The 25169-nt window shown below is 35.3% G+C and overlaps 1 protein-coding gene across 6 annotated transcripts in view; it reads right to left on the reverse strand.

Moving 5' to 3' along the window:
• Positions 1-231: 231 nt before the first annotated feature.
• pde5aa (phosphodiesterase 5A, cGMP-specific, a) overlaps positions 232-25169 on the reverse strand; it is a 32070-nt gene continuing 7132 nt past the window's right edge. For 4 of the 6 annotated variants that reach the window (XM_087236852.1, XM_087236853.1, XM_087236851.1 and 1 more), the window contains exons 4-23: positions 22182-22797; positions 18925-19014; positions 17841-17915; positions 16492-16581; positions 15679-15816; positions 15435-15502; positions 13357-13441; positions 13028-13100; positions 5060-5232; positions 4804-4854; positions 4423-4569; positions 4188-4313; positions 3894-3988; positions 3217-3304; positions 1822-1922; positions 1654-1731; positions 1346-1409; positions 1137-1211; positions 947-1030; positions 232-794 (exon numbers count right to left, since the gene is read on the reverse strand). In XM_087236852.1, coding sequence (XP_087092978.1) covers positions 672-794; positions 947-1030; positions 1137-1211; positions 1346-1409; positions 1654-1731; positions 1822-1922; positions 3217-3304; positions 3894-3988; positions 4188-4313; positions 4423-4569; positions 4804-4854; positions 5060-5232; positions 13028-13100; positions 13357-13441; positions 15435-15502; positions 15679-15816; positions 16492-16581; positions 17841-17915; positions 18925-19014; positions 22182-22797 — 2440 coding nt within the window. In that variant the 3' untranslated portion in view covers positions 232-671. Of the gene's footprint in view, positions 795-946; positions 1031-1136; positions 1212-1345; positions 1410-1653; positions 1732-1821; positions 1923-3216; positions 3305-3893; positions 3989-4187; positions 4314-4422; positions 4570-4803; positions 4855-5059; positions 5233-5541; positions 6265-6831; positions 7779-8514; positions 8611-9122; positions 9281-9529; positions 9707-11706; positions 13101-13356; positions 13442-15434; positions 15503-15678; positions 15817-16491; positions 16582-17840; positions 17916-18924; positions 19015-22181; positions 22798-25169 lie in introns of those variants that run through there. The other 2 variants (XR_015476415.1, XR_015476414.1) reach the window with 2 other exon arrangements.

A 25169-nucleotide genomic window follows, 5' to 3' on the forward strand; every position in this document is an offset into this window, starting at 1 on the left:
GAAGATTGTGGCAAGCTTGTGTCTATACTAGACTGCACATGTTTTCACAGATCACATGAAGGCTTTGACCACATCAAGTGAAAACACCATTCTGTTGCACCTTCAGGCACTCCCCCGTTATCTGGCACCAACTCCATTGCACTTCACTATATTACAGGAAGTATTTGAACAACATATGAAAGCCAATAAATACAACACTATTAACTTGTTTTATAAAAACTCAACAGAGAGATCATTGCAATGTTTTTTTTATTAAAATATATATATTTTTATTGGAAATCCCTTCAACAACAACATCAGCTTTTCAAAACAATTGAATTAAAAGTGATCCTATTTTAAAGCATAAAGATTATCAATATATTTTCTGAAACATTTCAACACAATATTAAAAATAATAAATGATGATTTATTCATTTATTTTTATTCATCGATCCACGAGTATGACAAAGCTGGTCAACTTTGTGTAATGTTAAAAAACGTAAAGATCAAGAATAGATGAGCATGACACCAGTGATTATGATAGTTTCCTAATACTTCAAGACTATGTGTTATACAGTTGCACCATTTTTCATCTTTGCAAATGAGAAATAATTACTAAAATCTGAATATCAGACACAACTTAGAGTCCCGCTTCCTTTCTTGATGGATTTCAGTTTTAACTTGCTTATATTTTAATTTTCTTGTTCTTTAATGTTGTCCTCCTTTCTATCTTCCACCATTTCTTGCCAGTGTTTTCTGTTCTTGCTACAACCTTCTTTCAGAGGAGAGCAGGACTCACAAATGAAAGCCAAGGCCTGAAAAAACAGACACAAAGAAACTGTAAACACACTACAGACCTTCTGCTTCTTCTGAAACACCCAGAGGCACAGCAATGCAGCAGAAATGTCTCACTAGACACACACACTGACACACATTTGTAACAGGATGTGTGCGGGCAGGCCTTCACCTCATAGAGCGGTGAGCAAATCCCGTCAATATAATCAACCTGCATCTGAGGTAAACGAGACGCATTTTCACGGTCCATCACATCCTGTGAGAAAGAGATTCAACGTATTATTCAAACTGATTGCAACACTTATGTGAAGCTACTTGTCTTGCTGTATAAAGAGAATGATGAAATAGGATGGTTGACTTACAATGGGTTGAATGTTGAGTTCACGCTTCTCTCTGTCTCCTTGCGCATAAAATTCAGTTGCTACAAGCTCAGCGATCTGTTGAGGTTGAGATAAAGAACGAGTCATTTGTGTATGTGCATGTATGTGTGTGTGTGTGTGTGTGTGTTTGCATGCATGCGTGGTTGTAGTGCATCTGCACGCACGTGAATGTGTGTGTGGGAGATGCTCACCCGCTTCTGAACAGGCCATGGTTTGGTTATTGCACATATGTCACTCGCTGTCATTAGCATTGACCTATTTACAACAAGAACATCAGTTAATATAGAAGCAGGAAGTGGTCATAAGCAAGCAAATGTGGCTGGGGTTTCCTGTTTTCATGCTGTTTTGTTCTTATTGTAGATAAAATGACTGCAGATCGGCGCAAACAGGCAAAAATCACTATGTGTATGTGTTATAAGCAACATATGTAGATTTATAGTGGTTTGTATGAAAAAAATGTTTGAAAATTGTATGTTAATGTTCTTTAAAATGTTTGTACCTTAGCAGTTCTCTGTGTCCTTCATCCTTCCACAGACAGCTGTTATTCTCAGCAAGTTTGAAGAATTTAGTTCTCTTCCTATAGGTAAAAACACAAACACTCAGCACATTAATATTTTCTTTGTACATCCATGTTTACAGCTTGATTTGGAAAGAAAAATAAGCTTACTCGAAAAAAATGGCAAGGTCTGTTGCCAGAATGTTCTTCTCAATCATCTGCAAACAGGCCATGTATTCGTTTACTGAGAGTGAACTCAGAATCTGACTGCCCTGAGAGAGAAGAGCAAGAGATGTATGGAACAGATGCGCATGGACGTCAATATATGAATAAAGAGAACTATAGATGTAAGGACAAAAGTATTGGATGGATGGATGGATGGATGGATGGATGGATGGATGATGGATGGATGGATGGATGGATGGATGGATGGATGGATGGATGGATGGATGGATGGATGGATGGATGAATGAATGTATAGAATATGTATAGATGTTTTTTTACAAAAATCTGAGTGGATGAATGAATGGATGGATAGATGAACAAATATATATAAGGATGGATGGAGGGATGGATGGATGGATGGATGGATAGATAAATGGAAGAATGGACAAACAAAAGGTGTAAACGTAGATGGAGAAACAAGTGAATGGATTAACAAATGGATGGATGGATGGATGAATGGATGGATGGGTGGATGAATGAATGAATGAATGAATGAATGAATGAATGAATGAATGAATGAATGAATAGAATATGTATAGATGTTTTTTACAAAAATCAGAGTGGATGAATGAATGGATAGATAGATGAACAAATATATAGAAGGATGGATGGAGGGATGGATGGATGGATAGATAAATGGAAGAATGGACAAACAAAAGGTGTAAACGTAGATGGAGAAACAAGTGAATGGATTAACAAATGGATGGATGGATGGATGGATGTCTGGATGGATTGATGGATGGATGGATGAAGATAATAAGATAGGATGGATGGATGGATGGATGGATGGATGGATGGATGGATGGACAAATGGATGAATAGTTGATAATAGCTCAATAGACAAATGGATTGTTGGATGATTGCATAGATGAATGGAAAACTAATGCATGAATTGACAAACAGATTGACAGATAATTGAACATATATATATATAGATAGATAAATAGACAAATATACCAATTTAGTGGACCACAGTTGGATGAATGGATGGATGGATGGATGGATGGATGTAAGGATGAACAACTAAAAGGATGGTATGGATGGACAAACAGATGGAAGGATGGATTGATGGGTGGAGGGAGAATATGTACTGAATAGACATTTTTACAAAAATCAGAGTGGATGAATGAATGGATGGAGAAATGATTGAACAGTCAAACAAAAGGGTATGCATAGATGGAGAAACAAATGAATGAATTAATAAACATATGGATGGATGGATGGATGGATGGATGGATGGATGGATGGATAGATGGATGAAGATAGCAAGATATGATGATTGAGATGGATGGATGGAATGATGGATGGATGGATGGATTAATTTATGCTACATGATCTTACAGGGTTGTTAAGAATGAGAAGGCACATGTCATAATGATGGTGCTCGAGGGAGGATTGACCATACAGTTGTGCCAGAGGCTGGTTACTCCTAAGACAAACAACGGAAAGGATGAAATAAAATTGAGTCAATTTAAACATAATCCGCTTGTTAAGTCGTGACGGTATCGTGATCGTATCGGTGACGTGTGTAATACTGTTTCCAGGTCCAAGCTGCTACTCATTTGAATTGAGAAAATATTGGTTTATGACCATTTATTAGTCCTATCACACTTTAAAGGGAATTTTATATAAATTCATAGTGTACATAACAATCTCTGGACTTGCTGCATCACAAACAGCTAAATTTTACCATTTTATAAAAAATGTATCCCTTTCTGGCCATGGGATATTAGGCATGGACATATATATATATTGCGATCATGATTTTCGAAAGTATTACATGGCTTTATAAACATTTATTATTACCATTTGATGACTCTCGCCATTCAGTTAGATTGAGCACTTGGATCCGAAAGCCGCTTTGCGTGACGTCACACTTAACAAACGGATATACGCAGTATTTAAATATGGCTCCAAAACCAGTCAAATGAAGCTGCACAGCATTAATGAACTTTAGACAGGTGTTTATAATGCCACCATAGTCAGAATTAAGTTGTGGTAGGAAAAGCAGAATTTACCTCTGTATGTAGGAGTTATTCACACCTCTGTGGTCAAGATCATGACTCAGACTGGCAATCATGAGCGCGAGAACCTCCAGACTGCTAAAATTGCTCTGGATTAAAGCACAAGAAATATTAAGTAATCGCGCTGAGTGTAAAAGCAACGAAATATCAGAGATTTGTCAGGACAGGGATTAATTAAACAATAATTAGCCTAATCCAATTTTCAAAGAATAAACCATTTAACTTATTAACCCAGCATGCACTACTGGGGTTTAAGAGATTAAACTAGTCTCTTATCAACAGACTGACCTTTAGTTCCTTTGTCTGCAGCATTGCAAACATACACTGAGCGGTGCGCAGAGCATGACTCCAGTTATGATAGACCACATTGCTCCTGTAGCACTTCTGCACACTCAGAACCCACTGACACAAAGCCTGAAAAACAAACGGACATACAAAAACTCTAGATCCACTGTTTACACAAGAGTTACTCAAGGCTTGATTGTTGTGACGTTAGTTATTAAAGTATGATTCAACTTGAAACCTTGTAATCGATTTTAAATTCCTGTGGCAAATTGAGATCCAGAAACATGCGCACAACAGCCTGAGTCATGGCATTCTGCGACATATCGAAATCACTGAAGCCAAAATCAAGCAGAGAGAGGGTATCTGCTGATGGGATGGCGGCCTCCTGAAGGAAAGAAATGCGAGAGGAGATTATCGATATGTCTTTTTTAAATGACTTCCTTTCTTGAAGTGCAACTGACAAAACCACAAGACTAAATGACCATAACCACAAGAAGTTCCCTTTTGTTTCGTCAATAGTTAATTACACAATATGTTAATGCATGTGCAGATGCAGCAGGATTAGAGGTACTTTTTCGATCAAAATAAAAGGAAGTACAGTTCTAAAAAGCGGAGTTACCTCTAATTCATTAATCTCTTCTTGTGAAGCAGAGATTTGATAAGATAAGACCTGTTGGTACAAACAAACACACACACACACACACACTAGATATATTCAGAGTGTGAAACAAAACAACGTATGCTTTGCTTAAAGCTGTATTAAATCCTGGCTTTGTGTAATTGTTGAGTCAGCGTTTAAATCTCTTGCTTACTAATCTTACAATATGAAGTGATTTCCAGTGACTCAAAAAAGGAAATGTGATGGCATTTCCTACCTCTTTAGTCACAGCCAGCCTGGCTCTGGTTTTATCTGCCGTCTGCTGGGTGTTGAATTTTTGCAATCCAAGAGCACAGTACACTGCAAAGTCCTCCAGGAGGTGCTCATCGGCTCGGCTAAAAGCTTCACTCTCAGCGATAGCCATTCTTTTATTGACCAGTTGACACACACCTATAGGACAAAGCAATGTGTAAACTGTCAGATTAGAGATGCCCAACGCAAAGGCCCATGGGCTAATGTTAGATTTAGATATTTTTCTTAGCCCACTTTTGTATGAGTAAAGAAACACACTACTGAAGCATATCTAGCTTTTTGTTCATATATACATTGAAAGACAGAGAATATGAATTTTGTACAATGTTTGAATATAAAGTAATATTTTTTTTTTACATTTTTTGTAAATATTTACATATTTACATCATTTTTATTGTTTTTTTTATTTATTATTATTATTATTATTTCTTTTTATTTATTTTTTTTACGGCTGAATCAACTTAAATACATGCATTACAATAATATGTTGTGGAAATAAATAAAGAGTTAACAACTTCCAAGTTATGTTTTAGGTAACATGTGCTTTATTTTATAAACTGCTGATGATCTTCATATTTTCATATAATATTATTATCATGTACATAATAATTTTTTTTCAAAGGCGTGGTCCACTACGATATCACATTTTAAACTTTAGTTGATGTGTAATGTAGCTGTGAGAACATAAACAACATCTCTAAATGTAAGAAGCTCAAACTTCAATGCAAAGGGAGACCTTGGCTTTTACAGATTAGGCTTAGCAAAGCCTACAGCAAACAAAGTTTGGAGGCTAAAAAACCATACATCTGGGTTAGTGAGATCGCAAACACTTCAGGCTATGAGCATTCACCCTACGCAGCAATGTGGCGTGGCCAGAGGCGCTGTAATGTTATAGCATAGAAAGCTAAAATGGCTTTCAAATGCTGCTATTTCACAGTTCACTGCTGGATTTGGCTAAACACTCCTCCAACTGACGAAGCTGTGGATTGTGAGTATTTTTAATTGTTAAAATTGATCTATTACTTGCACAGTTTCTAGTGTTAACAGTATGTTGTAGCAAGAACATAAACAAAGAGGTAAACAACGGGAAATGCTGTTTGGCACAGCTAACATTTAGCTACAAATTTAGATTTATCCGGCAAACCGCTGTAATCAGCCACAATCTTCACACTGTAAAAAAAAAAAGTTGAGTAAACTTAAAATAATTAGGCAACCTATCACACATAGCTTTTTGAGTTAACTCAACAAACAGGGTTTGAAGACCAGTGAACTCAAAATATTTTGTTGAATTCTTTAGTTCTCTGAACAAAAAGTATCATGTTCACCCAACAAGATGTTTTTGTTTGCTGAACAAAAAATATCATGTTCAACCAACAGGATATTTTTGTTTGCTGAACAAAAAATATCATGTTCAACCAACAGGATATTTTTGTTTGCTGAACAAAAAATATCATGTTCAACCAACAGGATATTTTTGTTTGCTGAACAAAAAATGTCATGTTCACCCAACAAGATATTTTTGTTTGCTGAACAAATATTATCATGTTTACTCAACAAGATCTTTTGTTTGCTGAACAAAAATTTTCACGTTTATTCAACAAGATCTTTTGTTTACTGAACAAAAATGATTATGTTTACCCAACAAGATTTTTTTAGTTTACTGAACAAAATAAAACAAACTGATTCATTATGCATTTACTATTAATTTTTAGGATTCAAATTAAATACACAAGAATAGTCAATTCACTTTTTTTATTTTTAACTGTGTTCAAATCACAATCCAAAACATTTGCATACAAAATCAGCATTTGACATTAGCCGTGTTCAGCATTGGGCTAGTTTGTACACAACTAGTACTGAATGTTTCCAGATTTGAAAAGATTGTACACTGCCTCAACATAAAATAACTGGCAACCTTACTAAAACCAAGCTATTAGTGTGTCTAAACACTCAAACCAGGTGAATATACAATCATCTAATCAGAGTAAACCCTAAAAGCCACTCCATTCATACAGTCTTTAAAGTGTACTGCACTTTTGTCAACAAAGTACATAAAGTCCAAAAACAGACCTCAAAACATTGAAACAGTGGCACATTAGGAAGTGGTCACGGGTCAGTTGCCGTTACTGTGTGGAGTTTGAATGTTCTCCCTGCGTTCACGTGGGTTTCCTTTGGGTTCTCCGGTTTCCCCCACAGTCCAAAGACGTGTGGCACAGGTGAATTGGGTAGGCTAAAATTGTCCGTAGTGTATGTGTGAATGAGTGTGTATGGATGTTTTCCAGAGATGGGTTGCAGCCGGAAGGGCATACGCTGCGTAAAACAAGTTCATTGCGCTGTGGCGACCCCAGATTAATAAAGGGACTAAGCCGAAAAGAAAATGAATGAATGAATGAACTGAACTCTCGCAGATCATGTGCCACCAACCTCCATAAAACATGCTGAATCACTTAAAAAGTATATTTGAGTTCTTTTGGGTGTTCCATATTCAGTCTATACAAGAGGCTAAACAAGTAAGCGAAGGCTGCAGGCAGATGTGTGATATCCTGAAGTACTATGGCCTCCTCCAAGATTTTAGCGAGGTTCATCACATATTGCAGGGATGCAGAAGTGCCATTATCATCTTCCACCACAGTGAAGATTCCAATCCTTTAATCTCTGGTGCTGTGGTCTTCAGGGTCCGTGTCCTTATAGGAGATTAAGTAATGGGAAAATTAATTGATGTGTAATATTAATTACTACTTATTAATGTTATTACTATTATGCAAAGAAAATAAAAACATGTAATACTTTCGTACATACAAACAGTAACACTTTGAATAGTCTATAATATATAATAATTGAACAATATATTGACAACTTTTTAATATTTAGCAATTTTTTAAACTTTTATTTTACATAAAATTGCAAAGATTTACTTTTATTTGATACAGTTTCAATTGTGAAAGTTGTTTATTGTCCTGTTTAGAATATAACTGAGCCTTTAATTGTCATTCATAAGGGATTTATAAAGCATAAATAGTCCTCACTTTAGATTAGGTCACAACTGGATGAAGTTAAGCTCATAAAGCATATACTAACATACAAAGTAACTATTATTACATACCTTAATATTAGGATATTTAAATGTTAATTTGAATAGTTTATTAATCGTGTACTTAAGCATTCTGAATGATCTTAAAAACACCAAGTATTCTTAAATAACTGGTTTGTAAATAATGCAATACTTAAATTAGTAATACAAATGAATCATTAAAGTTAAAAAAAATACAATCATTGAGCACTTCATGTAGAGTTATGCTTAACAGAAAATAAATTAACTATTCGCTAATACTAAATAAATTATTTATAGCGTGCAGCTATTAAAAGTGTTACCAAGCAGACTAATAAATGTAGAATAGGGTATGAAAATGGGTAACTTACCAGACATATCTTGAGAAAGCAAGCAGAATTTTTACGAAGAAAAATTGGCAATCCCTCAAGAGCTGCTCTTTCTCGATCGGTGACAATATCAGTGACCTAAAGGAAAGTCATTTACAAAGGGTGTTTTACAATCTTATTGTTTTGTAAGTAAAAATGTACTTAGTACATTTAAATGAGCATAGTATTTTATTCATGCTGTTGAAAAAACACATGGCTTTATTTTTAAAAAAGAATTTTGTGGTTTCCATACAATGGAATTTGATAATGGTTGTGTTGGCAAATTTAGAAAAATGTTTAGTTTCATGTGACAATTACTTTGAGTTAAAAACTACAGCTATTATTTTCTATTTTCCTCTTTGAATGTATTCATTTGAAATGGTCACTCAAAACAAGTGAAACATCTGTTATTTATCTTACTTCCATCTCACAATCAAAACACAACTTGACACAATTAAAATTAATGCAAAAGGGCTGGACAATTAAATTGTTGCAATTACGTTTTATTGGACTGTATTACCTGAGCATGAAATTCTTGACAGGACAAAATATGTTGCACATGTTAAAAACATCAGACGGGTGTATAAGAAAAAAAAAATCTTAATGAGTACCTGCTCATCCATCTTGTTTAAAGTTGTATCCATCTCTGGACCCATTGAATCCCTTCTTTTCTGTAGAGTTTCAGGAGAGGTGCTGTATATTTATCAAGTCACTCGATTAACTGTCTCAGGAGATCTACATTACAGATCTGAGAAAACTCTGTGCAGATCTACAATATACAAAAAAAACATACATATTAATTTTTACACATAATATATATATATATATATATATATATATATATATATATATATATATATATATATATATATATATATGTAAATGTAAATATTTAAATGTTCAAATGCTGAATACAGATGTATTTTGAATTACCTATAATAATAATGTTGTTTGTTATTTTTAGCATTATCATTACTACCTTGAATGAAACCAAAGCAATTGCAATATAGTGACTTACCTCTTCCTTAAAGTCCAGGTTATCTCTCTCTAATTTCTTCCTGGCTAAATCTCAACAACTTCTTTTGGGCAAAGAGAAAAGGTTTCTTGCATCTGCTGGTGAATGACCGTCAAATTTCACTGATGATAACAAGTCTCACCTCTTGCATTGAATTATGTCATTGTCAATATTTCAGTCCTTTTGAGCAAAAAGAAAGAAAAATATATATTTAGCCCTTTATATTTTTTATGTAAATAAAAGCTAGCTGACTGTTAAAGCAAGTTGGTCTGAATATGATAGACATTTAGTCGAGCTAACAAATCAAGCAATGAATTACATGAAAATCACACGATTTTCACACAAATTACACAGTTAAACACGTCACCGTTTGTTCCACTGGCTCTGGTTCGAAGGGAAAAAAGGTTATGATGTGCGCAATGCTGACAGCAATCTAGATAAACAGGACATAATGTTATATTTGACTTGGATACCTGACCTGGTATGTTATATGATACTCATTGTATTAATCGTGAGTTATTAAAGCAAATGACTCGATTGAAATCGCTATTTGTTTCAAATACATTCACTCTAAACTTTTATTGATGTAAATAGCCAAAACCAAGTGCACGAAACAAGTAACTCACGGCTAAATTATAACAAATAGTTCCGTATTAGGATACACGCGCACATCAAAGCCAACATATCAAATAATATAACGTTAGATGACAACAAAAAAAGACATACATACCTATGATTTAGCAGAAACGTCGTTGGCCTGCTCTTAACTAGGGATGGCTGACGTGAAACTGATGTTTTGACACAGTGTCGAGATCCCGAAGCGCAAGTGTTTCGAATCACTGCACCGAAGCATGATCCGAAGCACCCAAGTCACGTGACTAAAGTGTTTCGAAACACCTAGTCACGTGACTAAAGCGATTCAAAGCATCGATCAGCTTAGAAACGTTTCGAGACCTGGTGAATCCTAATTTGACTGCCAAGGTCTCCAAATTATCTCTGTCTCAAATGGCTTAGAGCACTGTGGGTTTGCTTATTGATTCTATGCTTAGCATGATGTTTTGGGTTCGAATCCGACTTCGAAATCATGGTTTTATGTATTTTAATCATGTTTCTGTTTTGTGTAGCCTAAATAGGATACAGCTACAGTTACGCCATCAATTTAGCATAATTTTTGTAACACTGTAAAACAATAATAAATATTTTTACAGTATGGTTGGGTTTAGGGTTTGGGTAGACATTAATAAAATACAATAAATGGGAAATTTAATGAATAATATAAATAATTCTTGATAACTTCAGGCCACCGTTTTTGATCTAGCAACAACCCTGTTTTAAGACAAAAACAAGACATATTTATTCACAAATTGTTTATTCGGATATCAGACCAATGTTGAAACAAAACGATACAAGAGCAAAGCATTACCAACTGGTATTAAAGCATTTTAAAACAACTGCTACTGACTGGCTTCGAAACCTACTACTCCTGCATGGATGTCTGACACCTTAACCACTGTACTATGTTACTTGAAGGATTCCACTTTCACAAAGTGGGGTTTAATCCCTCAATTTGTTCAATCGTTCTTTGCTGAAGCTGTTTCAGTGCAATATATATAAAAAATGACCACTAAATGTCACTGTAGAGTGAGGTTTCGAAACGTTTCGAAGCTTCGACACATTTGCTTCGACTGTTTCAGTGTTTCACGAAGCCTCGCTTTGCCCACCACTACTCTTAACCGCTCTATCACGGTCTCTCACATCATTAATACACTGGTAAAATAGATCGGGCAGTCAGATGGGTAGCACATCGCACAAAAACATGTATACAATTATATACAATCGATTATGAAAACGATTGACACGTAGCTCCGCAGAAAGAAAGATGGTTCGTTTTGTCGCGCGCACGTGACAGGTACCCCCTGCAGTGAGCTATGGAAGTAAATTGCGCATGCGCCAGAAGCTTATAAGGCGCATGCGCCAACAAGAAGGGCACGCATCAACGCAAAACTAAGAATTTTGTATTAGTTCAACGAAATATTTTAAGTTTTTCACATTGAAGCACCATATTTGTTGAACAAACTAACTATTATTTGTCAGCATTTCAAATGAAAATATTTAAATTCAGTTAACTTATTAATCTTTGTTCAGAGGACTTTTTGAAAGTTGGCGTTTTTACAGTGCACCAGCACTGCAGTGTCTCTCTATACGGCCGCTTTTCCTGTGTTCTACATCTCAAATAAAAAACCCGAAGATATGACTGCTTTACATTACTTACACATGCTTATTCCGAATATATGTGAAAGACACTTGTCAGATTTTATTTTAGAGAGTAGGCGTGTACTCTGTACTGTGTACTCTTCATTTTCTGTCAGATTCAGATTTGGGAGTCATCTTTGTTTTCATCCAAAGTAAATTAAATATAATGAATTGAATTGAAACAAGAAGAATTATTGTATGCATGTTTGGTGGTGAGTGGGGAGGACTGGAGTATCTGCTGTTAACATTTCCATGTGCCTAACTTTCTCTATAAAAGCAGAATCAACGCAGCTAAATAAAATGCAGCTGTGAACTACAGTATGTACTGTTTTTTATTTACTGTAACTGATCTCAAGAAAATCTAGAAACAGGAACTCAGCAGCTGGTCTAAAACAAGATGGGGAGCAGATTAAATCAAATTCTATGTAATGCCTAAAAACTAAAAGTAGAAAAAAATATATGGGAGCAGTACAGGAGCGGGGGTCATTTTAAACAGTGGGATGCGAGTAGGGGGTCATTTTACCAGGAGCGGGATGAGAAAGGATTATTTTTTTATTTTGGTCTAGGAGTGGGACGGGACAAGATTTCTTTCTGTGGGAGAGGAATGGGACAGGAGTAAAAATCCACTCCGACGTCATCCTCTAATGCAAACTCCACACAACCAGAACCAGCAACCTTTTTGCTGTAAGGTAACAGTAACTACTAAATCACTATGCCTTTTTTCCTCAGAAACTATCAATGACAAATGCAGATTACTGATAATAACTGATAATAAAGTGGTCTTTATTTTTCCTGAGCTTTAGAAAGGGCTCTTCATTGTAATATTTGCAGCTCACTACTTTTATATTACAGTTTTTATATATCATCATAATCATCAACTTTGTACATTTATTTTCCATGCAGATACATTGCCTGTTGTATTTGTTTCTAAATTGAATAAAATCATTGATTAGGTATTTACTTCATTGGTGATTATTTTTGCCACATAGTTAAAACACGCCAACAAATAATTCAACTGTTATAAATGTTCAGAAATCATCTCTACAACACAGATTTTTCCAAGATTAAAATCAGTATGAACTAAACAAATCTCTCCTATGTTTAAAGCTTAGCTCCATCCTCTCAGTATGCAGTATAATATAATATTATCTCCCTCGTTATAAAAGAGAACGACTTGAGCTAAATGTTCTTGTGGGAAATCATGATGGCTTTGGTTCGACAGAACAATATAAGAATGTGAATATTTACCTATGACGTTACTGCTCTGTTTGCCTCTCAGAGGAGCACCAATCAAACTTCTAATCGGAGAGACCATGGAAATCTGAAGAACACACAAAAACAGCACATGTCACGTACGAACATGGAAAATCCCACACATGAGGTACTTTTTGGTCAAATGCTGATATGGTTTTCCAGGAAACAAGATTAATAAAAAAGGAAGAAAAACTATGAAAAAAGCAGTCCCAGATTTCAAAGTTAACACGTGATCTAATTTAATAAATTAAGAAAAGTATCTTTACCAAAACTTCTACTGAAATTCCTAAGTTATAGCAAACGAATCAATCAAATCAACTTACAGGCCGGTTGACAATATTGAGCGTCTCCATTGAGTTTTGCACATGCATTGCATAGATGTAGCTGACGTCGTCAGTGTCACAATCCCTAAAAGGCAAGAGTTGCATATTTTACACTTACTAAAAATTCACTGTATGCGTAAGTACAATAAATGTTTTGATTCTTTTTTTGGTTTGCTAAATAAGTAATACTGAACTCTGTGTTATTTACAACATAATGGGCTTAATCAAAACAAACTAACTCTTATTTTGATAATTGTGAACAAATTATGATGTACTTTTGCCAGGCTTTCTGTAAGTAAAGCCAATTAAACACTTTTTAAATCCAAGTAAAGAATACATTCATTGATTTTCCATATGTTTTACACAGCGGATGCCCTTCCGGCTCCAACCCAGTACTGGGAAACATCCATACACACTCATTCACACTCATACACTACGGACAATTTAGTTTATTCATTTCACCTGATTCACCTATAACGCATGTTTTCGGACTATGGGGGAAACCAAAGCAGACAAGAAAACAGGGAGAACATGCAAACTCCACACAGAAATGCTCACTGACCCAGACAGGGCTTGAATCAGCAACATTCTTGCTGTGAGGCGAAATTGCTAACCACTGAGCCACCGTGTCAATTTATGAGTATTTAATTAAAAGGAAACACAATAAATCAATGCGTTCACGGTATAGGAAGTTATATTAACAGTAATTCAAAGCTTCACAATGCAACATCGCACTGATCTCCATTACCTTTGACTTAAGTTAACAAAAAAGCTTAACAATTCTCAAAATTGCAAAGAATTAAAATTCTGTCATCATTTGCTAATCCTTCAATTGTTTTAAATCTGTTTGAATTTCTTGATTTTGAACACAAAAGAAGATGTTTTGAAAAATGTTGCCAGTTGCAGTAGCCAGGTAGCCAATGACATACATTAAATGCTATGGAAGTCAATGGTTATCAGCTTGACATTTATGACGCGTCTTCTTTCGTGTTCAACAGAAGAAAAACGATAAACACATTTTCAATTTCACTTTACTATCCCTTTAAGATTTGAATAACTCCCAAACACTTCAGCTGTTCTGTAAAAATTATATTTCTTTTTTTTACCTTCTAATCATGCTGTAAAAAAAGCTTGTTTTCCAGGATTATCCATTGTATATTTTATAATGGATATATTATTATCCATTCATTCATTCATTTTCTTGTCGGCATAGTCCCTTTATTAATCCGGGGTCGCCACAGCGGAATGAACTGCCAACTTATCCAGCAAGTTTTTACGCAGCGGATGCCCTTCCAGCCGCAACCCATCTCTGGGTAACATCCACACACACACTCATACACTACGGACAATTTAGCCTACCCAATTCACCTTTACCACATGTCTTTGGACTGTGGGGGAAACCGTAGCACCCGTAGGAAACCTACGCGAAAGCAGGGAGAACATGCAAACTCCACACAGAAACGCCAACTGAGCCGAGGTTCGAACCAGCGACTCAGCGACCTTCTTGCTGTGAGGCGACAGTACTACCTACTGCGCCACTGCCTCGCCTATATTATTATATAGTATATTATATATTTTTTTTTTCAGGTCTAAATGGAGTGTTTAATAGCCACTATGCTTAAGGACCACCAGCTCGGCATATTTTCTCCTTAACCAAACACACCTGATTCAGATCAACAGCTAGTTAGCAGTGAATGAAAGACTTGTAATGACTATACTCTGAAACATGCAGTACTGTTGGTCCTCTAGGATTGTGTTTGAGAAACACTGATCTACAGATTCTTAATTCAGGATACATTTACTTTTATGTTGTGATTATTGTTTTGTGTCTTATTATTGTGTCTTGTTTTCTGTGAAATTGATAAAAATAATACTAGATTAAAACAAAACAAACTTCCAATGCTCACTTTAATGTTCAGTTTCTTTTAAACTAAAATTAACTCTATTACTGATTGTACTGCAAAAAACAACACAAAAATACAACACTGAATACCTCTTGCTCTAATTTTAGTCCTTTATGAGGACAAATTGTCTAAAAGCCAATGAATTAAGATTTAAGAAACCCCTATTTCACTTACCTTGAAGAACAATGAACAGAACATTCAATTTCCTCATACTCTATACGGACCATCCTTGAGAAAAGCCTCTGTAAGTCAACAATAAATAAGAATCTATCAGTATCAGCTTCTTAGTAGTTCATATAAGAAGATTATTTAGGACAACAAGATTAAAACCATTACTATATGCATGCAAATAAACAAATCCTTTTTTGGTTTTAAAAGTTAGCAATCATCCAATTAATTGTATTGACTTGTGTACTACCGTGGAGCTGTCATCTGAAATGAAAACAGTGCAGAATTGTGCTTTTGTAATTGGTAGAATAACGGCAGCCAGTTCACCGAGCATGGCGTCCAGAGATGGATAGTCATGTGACACCAGCTGAGCCAACTCCAACAGCACCTGTCAATCAAATCCACAACAGTGAATTATAAAAAGGATCAATTTTATGAGGAGTTCTTAAAGTAACAATGGGGTGTTTGCACATGGGCTTTTCATTTTCAGCCAGCCAGCCTCAGGGCTTCCGGTGAACTCTTTCCATGATAAAATTGCCACGTTTAAGGTCTGATTTCCTTAAAATTCAGGAATCTTCACTGCCTGATAGATAATCAATATGAAGTGGGTCTCAGACCGAACAAGAAGCACTGCTTTAAACTACATTTCCCCTGCCATGTCTTTAAAATATGTATTTTCAATGGAGTTTCTTGGTTAGCCTCCTGCTACTGACGGCGCTAGCAGTTACACTGTCTTTCATCTCATTTTATGCTTAAACAACTAAATAATGCTAAAGTTTATTTAACTGATTGTATTTTAATTACAACACAATAGCAATGCTATAAAAGCAACCTTATGAAAAAGATAATAGTCACATTAAGCTTTTACCGGAAGTTTATCATTGGCTGTAAAACACTAGCGGTGCATATAGCCCATAGGATCAGAGCTGGTGTTGCAATCACTTTCACAACACAGTACTTTTAAGAGTGAAATTATAACTGTGCATTTCCTCCATGTTATTATGTTGTCACATTCCTTATGTTTATGTTATTTAACTTGATCAATGTGAAGTCTGTGTGATACCTGGTTGCGTTTGTTCTCTTGCTCAGAACTCTCACACAACTGATGGTTTTCCAGGATCAGTCCGAACAGCATCATGTGTGATGACAGCACCTGCAGGTAAAATCATGGCCCATTCTTTAAGGCTGGAAATGATTTAAGGCATTTGTTTTTTCACTCCAAACCTTGTCTTTTTCCCCTAAATAAGTCATTTAAAATTCCTAAAAGCAAAAAAGGCTGATAAAGATAAGGCCTGCGGTAAAAGGTGTGTGTGCAACAGGGGTCTGCAAGCTGTCTCACCATTAGTACAGTGGGGAATGCTTTAACCTCAGATTTAGCCTAAAGTCAAGTCAAGTCAAGTAGAGCTTTATTCTCATTCCGCTACATGTGTGGACATACGGTGGAATGAAATGTCATGTCAAAACACTGGTGCTACGTAAATCAACATAATTATATGTACAGTATGAGCACAACACTGGATGTGGGAGCTATTTTAAACCAACACTGTAAAAAATATCTGTAAAAGTAGCTTTTAAATTGCATTATGGGATGTTGATCTTTCTTCCAACAATTTTTATCTCAAAAGTTTCAAAAGAGTGCCTTTTATTGACATTTTTAGTCTGTAGTTTAAAGTGATATATTGTCTGGGTTGGTGTTTTATGTTACAGTACAAAAAGCTTATGCTATTAAACTGCCAGTACATTTTTTTACTTATTTCTCCATATATTATTTCTTATTCATTCATTTATTTTCTTTTCGGCTTAGTCGCTTTATTAATCTGGGGTCGCCACAGCGGAATGAACCGCCAACTTATCCAGCATATGTTTTATGCAGCAGATGCCCTTCCAGCCGCAACCCATCACTGGGAAACATCCATACACACTCTTTTACACACATACAGTATGAACATTTAGCTTACCCAATTCACCTTTTTTATGGGGGAAACCGGAGCACCCGGAAGAAACCCATGCAAACACGGGGAGAACATGCAAACTCCACACAGAACTGCCAGCTGGCCCAGTCGGGGCTCGAACCAGCAACCTTCTTGCTGTGAGGCGTTTGTGCTACCCACTGTGCCATCGTGACACTTTATTTCTTATACATTTTATTATTTCAAACTACATAAATGACAGTATAATAAACTGCAGATGTGAATTTTTCACATCAAAAGTCAACAGAGCAAGGATCAAGGTCTCATAATGCCTATTGTTAGGGGTTATTTTTTATTATTTTATTTTATAATTTTTTTTATTCAAAATTTAATCAAACTGTCGAGCTGGACTATATTTTATATTTAGCTTAAAAAACTCAGCATTTTTTAGATTATTAAAAAATCCAAAGGTTTATTTTGCTTATTACTGATCCATACTTACTTTTTCATCTTGCTCAGAGAAAAAGCTGCTTGCGCATGTTCTGATTTTGTTCACAGCCAAGACAACACCAATAACCTGCCAAATACAGCCCATCAAAAACATTATTGAACATTATTTGGTAACACTTTACTTGAAGGGAGTGTTCATAAGACTGTCGTGAAACCTTTATAATTCATAAATGTAAAGAAAATATTGGCGACACGGTTGCTCAGCTGTTAAGCCAGACGTCGCTTTGTAAGCAAACATCAGAGCTTTGAATTTGATGCGAGCAGCAACTGGCAGCCAGTGCTTACGGATGAGCAGCGGAGTGACATGTGCTCTTTTAGGTTCATTAAAGACCACTCGTGCTGCTGCGTTCTGAAGCAGCTGAAGAGGTTTGATAGAGTTAGCTGGAAGCCTGGCTAACAGAGTTGCAATAGTCCAGTCTGGAGAGAACAAGAGCTTGAACAAGGAGTTGAGCTGCATGTTCAGATAGGAAGGTTCGGAGCTTTCTGATGTTATAGAGTGCGAATCTGCAAGATTGAGCAGATTCGTAGAGGTAAAAAAAATATTTTTTACCTCTACAGTCGTACAAGTTTTCATTAAAATGTCATTAAATATTAATAACGCTCCTAAAATTAATTTGACAGAGTAATGTTTAGTAAAGTTTTATGGGAATGACAAATAGTCAAAACCCTGTATGATTAGAAACATATTCATGACACAATTATAATAGCCTTCTGACAATCAAGTTTATGACAGATTTATGACAAGTTAATATTATAAGACTGGTTTACAAGATAAAGACTGGTTGCAATCTATATCATGTTGTTATAACAAACAATGTCATCTTTGCCAATAAAATGTCATAACTCAGTAAATGACACTAAATATCACCTGAAAATACAACTTTATGAAAACAGGCAGTTCCATGACAGTCTTATGAACACTCCTTATAGTAAAGTGTTACCCATTATTCATTAATATGACAATAGAATGATTATACAGGTTTCATTACAGTCTTATGAACACCCCTTCGAGTTGGGTGTTACTCATTATTCATTATTATGAAAATAGAATTATAGATAATCTATAAAAGTCCAACCTCCTTCTTGTGGTTCAAGACGGGCACGCTGAGAACACTCTTGGGTCTGTCTTCTTCTCCCTCATATAATTCAACCTGAAATCTTGGGTCCTATAAAAACACAGTTGAAAGAATCAGTGATGACAGTCTGCTTGTATGTTTTATGATTTTATGAATAGTAAACCGTGAAGTTTAAACAAAGCCTCAAGGAGTGCAAAAGATTACAGCAAAGTGACATGTTTTTGAGAGAGAGATACTAGTTGAAACACAATACTCTAATCAGTCTGTTTCTCTTCTCAGCTCACATTCTGTCAGCTGTCACAGTGCCAGATCAGGATTTAAAGCTTAGTGAAGGAAAGGATTTCTCTTCCAACATAAATGCCCCAGAGCATATAAAGACTGACAAGTACACACAGTCTCACCACTCATTCCCACACACTCGGCTATAATGAAAAAACTAAAGATGCGTGATATACTGCAACACTGAAAAACTGGTGTTATATTTACAGATTTTGGAAGAGGAAGAGAACATGTCATTGTATGATTTACAGTGGAAAAAAACTGTGAGAAATTGATATTTCTGGATCTTCCTGTATGACACTTCTCATCTGATGTTTGATCTTTGAAATAACTTTCTTTCTGTTTCTTTGTGACAGTGTGTCCATTAAGCTTTTAAAATAAGGTTCAGTCAAACAGCAAATATAATATATATATATATATATATATATATATATATATATATATATATATATATATATATATATATATATATATATATATGAAGAGCCAGTGTGCTCGAAATGTTACATGCCCTGTATCAGCTAGGCATGGGCCGGTATGAGATTCTGACAATATGATAACTGTTTCACGGTATTGTGATTCCTGGTCTAAATATATTCTTTTTTTAATTTTCTGGGTAAAATAAAAAACATTTTTTGCCTTATTGAACAGAATATATTTTATTGTAAAAAATCATTTAAAATATTTTTGAACAGTAAACTTGCGCCATAAAATACAGTATTTTTAATTTGCTGTAAGTCAAAATACAGTAAAACAAATAAGCGCGAAACATGACCAATCACAGAAAGATTTTACCGCCTGCAGTAAAAAAAGCACAGATGCAAGAAGCTGGCAGCTAAAGTGTGATGTGCAAATTATTATATGTTTCTAAAAATACTTTATATTCTTGGTTTAATTAATAAAAAAAAATTCAAATAATAAGTAAATAAAACTCAATTTGTGTCTGTGCATAACTTAACGACGTGCGGTTAAATGGCTAAAAATCTGAATGAAGCAGTTGTTAAAAAAATAAAATAAAATCTACATATTATACCGTAGGAAAGAAAAACTTTTGCAGTTTTAAAACCTTGACTATTTCAAACTGCAGTAAACCTTGAAACAGGTTATCGTCCCATGCCTAGTATCAGCATTTTTAATTTAATAAATTGGCATTTTTGGAGCTTTGGAGTAGCCACCTTTCCGAATATATACAGTTGAAGTCAGAATTATTAGCCCCCATGAATTATTTGCTCCCTTGTTTAATTTTTTCCCCAATTTCAGTTTAACGGAGAGATTTTTTTCAACACATTTCTAAACATAATAGTTTTAATAACTCATCTCTAATAACTGATTTATTTTATCTTTGTCATGATGACAGTAAATAATATTTGATTAGATATTTTTCAAGACACTTCTATACAGCTTAAAGTGACATTTAAAGGCTTAACTAGGTTAATAAGGTTAACTAGGCAGGTTTGGGTGATTAGGCAAGTTATTTTATAACAATGGTTTGTTCTGTAGACAATAGAAATAAAATTAGCTTAAAGGGGCTGATAATTTTGTCCCTAAAATATGTTTTTTTTTAACTGCTTTTATGCTAGATTAAATAAAACAAATAAGACTTTCTCCAGAAAGTATTGCTCTATTAAACATCATTTAGGAAATATTTAAAAAAGAAAACAAAAATTCAAAGGGGGGGCTATTAATTCTGACTTCAACTGTATAAATTGTGTGTGACCATAAAATGTTGTTATAAAGGTACAAACTGAAACTGTTATTCAATAATACATTATTCATGCTGATCTCATATCTTTGCAGTACCATCAGTGGTATATGCTTCCATTCAGCATTAAATACTGTATTTCATTGTGTACGATCAATTTCAAGAAAATATTTCTAAATAATTGAAGTTTATTTTTTATCAAACCTGGATGAACATCTGTTTTTCATACTATCTTTTTCTTTGTTTCTTTTTATTTGACAAAACAATAAGTAAATACAGCTAATTTTTCAAGGATAGCAGAATAAAGTTTTAAAAACAAAACTTATGTCCATTGTGGTCTTTAGGGTGAAGTGGTACTATGATGTGTTTTGGGGCCTAAATGAATGTAATATATATTTATTTGTAGTTTATTTTTGCTTTTAGCAATTTCTTGTTAATGTATTTAGACAAATAAATGAACATTAATGTATTTCGACTACTTTGTCTAAATAAAATAAAAAGAAAAAAAACTAAAAACTAAAATTAAATCTTTTTAAATCGCATTTTGGCTTCGCAACATTATATTCTAAAGCAGTGTTTCTCAACCACGTTCCTGGAGATCCACAAACACTGCATGTTCTGGATGTCTTCTTTGTCTGTCTCACTCATTACATGTCTTTTAGTCTCTCTAATGAGCTGATGATCCAAATCAGGTGTGTTTGGTTAAAGAGACACGGAAAATGTGCAGTGCTGGTGGTCTTTCAGCAACATGGTTGAGAAACACTGTTCTAAAGTATGGTATAAGCAGATTCCATATTGATCTATATATTGGCTGTTTATTGATTATTAGATTATCATATATTATAACATTATCATCCTCCAAAACTGCAATAATGTAATATAAATTACAAACAACAGCACTAAATATAGGCCTACTTTGCCTCTTTAATACAAAATGCTCAATTAAAAAATGCCATTGTGATGTCACTATATGAGTATTTGTTTGCACATTTACCATTACTACTGTATGACCTTAGTAAGACCATTCAAGTCCTTCCAGGTTTAAAGAAGTTAAACTGTTAAAAGCTCTAGATGAGCTCTGAATAACCTGCCTCATTAGGAAAGTGTACAGTACAGCATCTTGAATTAACGCTCTGTTTCGAGGGCAGTGAACTTTAGATCTGTCCTGAAATGACTGAGCAATTAGCACTTCTGTTACAAGGGAAATCCTGGACATTCATCAGTGACCTGAAATGACTTGGAGAAGGTTTAGACAAGAACATCCCTCATACTGTACCTCATGGGCATCCTTGACGGTAAGAGGTCTCCCAGTCCTGACTACATATTCCATAATGGACTTGTTCCATTTGGTCTGTGCGTTGCTGTGAACAGAGTCTGCATCTGATTGAAGGACGGGACCTAAACACTTTCCACCTGTTTTGTCTACCGTTGTCATCGAGAGACTGACGCGTTGAGCCTCAGTGACCTCACAGAGGTGCTGCAGGACCTGAAGATGCAGGTTTTTGTCCTGTAGAGCTCCAATCAGACCACTGAAGAGCTGCATCATGAAGGCACAGGACTCGCCTCTTCTACACTGTCCCGCAGGTCTTGGGGAGCCCAGAAAACTTGAACACCTTGATCTCGACCGACAGGGTGAAAATGTAAAGTGTATAGGCTGTAATGATCGAGGAAAATGACCTCCGCCCTGGTCCAAACTCTCAGGATGATCAGTCTGATGGACAGAGAGGCAGGACTGTGGTCTTTGCATCGTGACAGGGTGGACGAGAGCTCGAGATGGACCAGACATAGGATGTGACACTCTCCGGCGGCCAAGAACTGTCGTCTTAGACCTCGGCTCTGTGATGAGGGTTTGGGCAGCTTGGGCTCTTTCTGCACAGCCATTCATCCAGTTTCTAAGAAGAGAACAGACAGATATGCAGGATAAATGACACTACACTGCCACATTAAATCTGACAAATTTACAGTAAAACACTGGTAGCTGTGGTTGCCAGATTTGAAATAAATTTAGTATTTCATGGTGTAATAGACTAATGTTTTGGATTTAATTACATCTACAGATCAAATCTTCGTTTAAAAGACAAAAACTAATGGTTAGAGAGTTGGACTTGTGATTTGAAGATCGCAGGTTCGAGTTCCAGCTCTGGCAGGGATTGTGGGTGGTAAGAGTGAATATCCAGCGCTCTCACCACCCTAAATACCACGGCTGAAGTGAGTCTCTTGAGCAAGGCACGATCCCCCAAATGCTCCCAGGCCACCGCAGCAATGGCTCCGAAGCAGAGAAACATACTTATTGAAGGTCATAAATTTGATAAACACCAACAGTGTAACAAGCATAAAATTAAAGCGGCACAATGATGTTAGATAAAACTCTAAAGAACATAAGTGAAGAGAAAAAAAATGAAAAAGAACCATAGTGTCATGCAGGGAATACTGGAAAAGCTCATTAATGCTTATTCACCATATATATATATATATATATATATATATATATATATATATATATATATATATATATAAAAACTTACTGTTAATCAGGTTATATATTTTTACTGTATGAATCTTACAGTTTTTACCATTAAAATCATGAATAAATTAAAAGCATTATAATCATTTTATTACAGTAGAATCATTTTGAGCAAAGCTATGGATGAATGTGATATAAAGACACCAATTTAAAAAAAAAGAAATGTTTAGCATGTGTGGTCAGTAGGACTGCATTTAAGATCTTCACTCATATAGCTGAAAGCTCACACAAAATGCTGAGCCCAAAATAAGAAACTTTAAGTCAACTTTATCAAGTGTAGTTATTTCAAAATTTACTGAAAGGTAATTCTTCTCATTTGAAAAGAGTTTTGAACTCAGTGTTGAAGGGGGAATGAAATGAGTTAACTAAATACCTCAGTACTTCAACTTGAATGGAGTACGTTCACAGTACTCGAGTCATATATACACGTATACGTTTTTTAACTCAAATGGTTTGTAGCAATCGGTTTCCTCAAGCGGTTTGAGTTGCTTTAACTTATTGGGTTTTACAGTACTCAGTTGGTTTGAGTTCTCTTCATTTATTGGGTTTTACTGAGTTCAAATTGCTTCATTTACTCAAATGAATTAAGTTCACCGTACTCATTAGGATTAGTTATCAGGCTTCCATTGTGTTTAACAAATTAAAGAAACTCAGGTTTGGAGCAAGAAGAGGGTGAGAGGGTTCCTTTTAGGGTGAACTGTCCTTTTAAAACACATTTTTGTTCGACCAGTTTATCCATCAAACAGTGTATATGAGATCATTTATAGCAGAGGTGCTTAACCCTACCTTCCTGCAGATTTTAGCTGCAACCTATATCAAACACACCTGCCTGTAATTATAAAGTGCTGTTCATTTCCTAATTAATTGGTTCATGTGTGTTTGATCATGGTTGGGGCTAAACTCTGTAGGAAGGTAGATCTCCAGGAACAGGGTTGAGCACCCCTGATTTATAGTGACTCTCAAGATGAAGGTTTCATTAAGGTTTATGTTCATTCATTCATTCATTCATTCATTTTCCTTTGACTTAGGCTCTATTTCAGAGGTCACTAAAGCGGAATGAACCACCAACTATATTAGCATATGGAACATTCCAGTACTGGGAAACACCCATACACACTCATACGCTTTGAACAATTTAGTTTATTCAATTCACCTATAGCGAATGTCTTTGGACTGTGGGGGAAATCGGAGCACCCAGAAGAAACCCACGCAAACACAGGGAGAACATGCAAACTCCACACAGAAATTTATGTGATACACTAATATTAACTACTCCTAATTATTACAGAAGCAACCCTGATATGCTGAAATAGTCCAGAAAAAACAAACAAAAAGCGATCTGGGGTAAGCTCAAATATATGGTCAGTGCTCTTTGGGTAAGGAATTCATCAAAACAGCAACAAGAATCAGTCCAAGGCACTCGAAAGTGCCTTGGACTGATTCTTGTTGCTGTTATGCTGAAATAGTGCTTTGATGTTGTGTTTGAGGCTTTACTCCTGGACAAGGTTTGTTTTGTTTCCTAATAATACTGTTAATGATGCTGAAATGTAATGATGCTGAAAATTCAGCTCTGTCTTCCCCGAATCACCCGAAGAATGTAAGAAGAAAAAATAAAAATAGTATGAAGCAATTACTTGATGAGTACGAATCATTACCTTTTTGAATAATAGCATTGACAAGATTGACGCACCAAAGAAGTGTCTTTAAAACCGCAAGTGCGCATGGCAAACTTCAGCAAAT

This window comes from Danio rerio, chromosome 1 (genome assembly GCF_052040795.2).
Source record: "Danio rerio strain M-AB ecotype USA chromosome 1, GRCz13ab, whole genome shotgun sequence".
Classification (NCBI taxonomy): domain Eukaryota; kingdom Metazoa; phylum Chordata; class Actinopteri; order Cypriniformes; family Danionidae; genus Danio; species Danio rerio.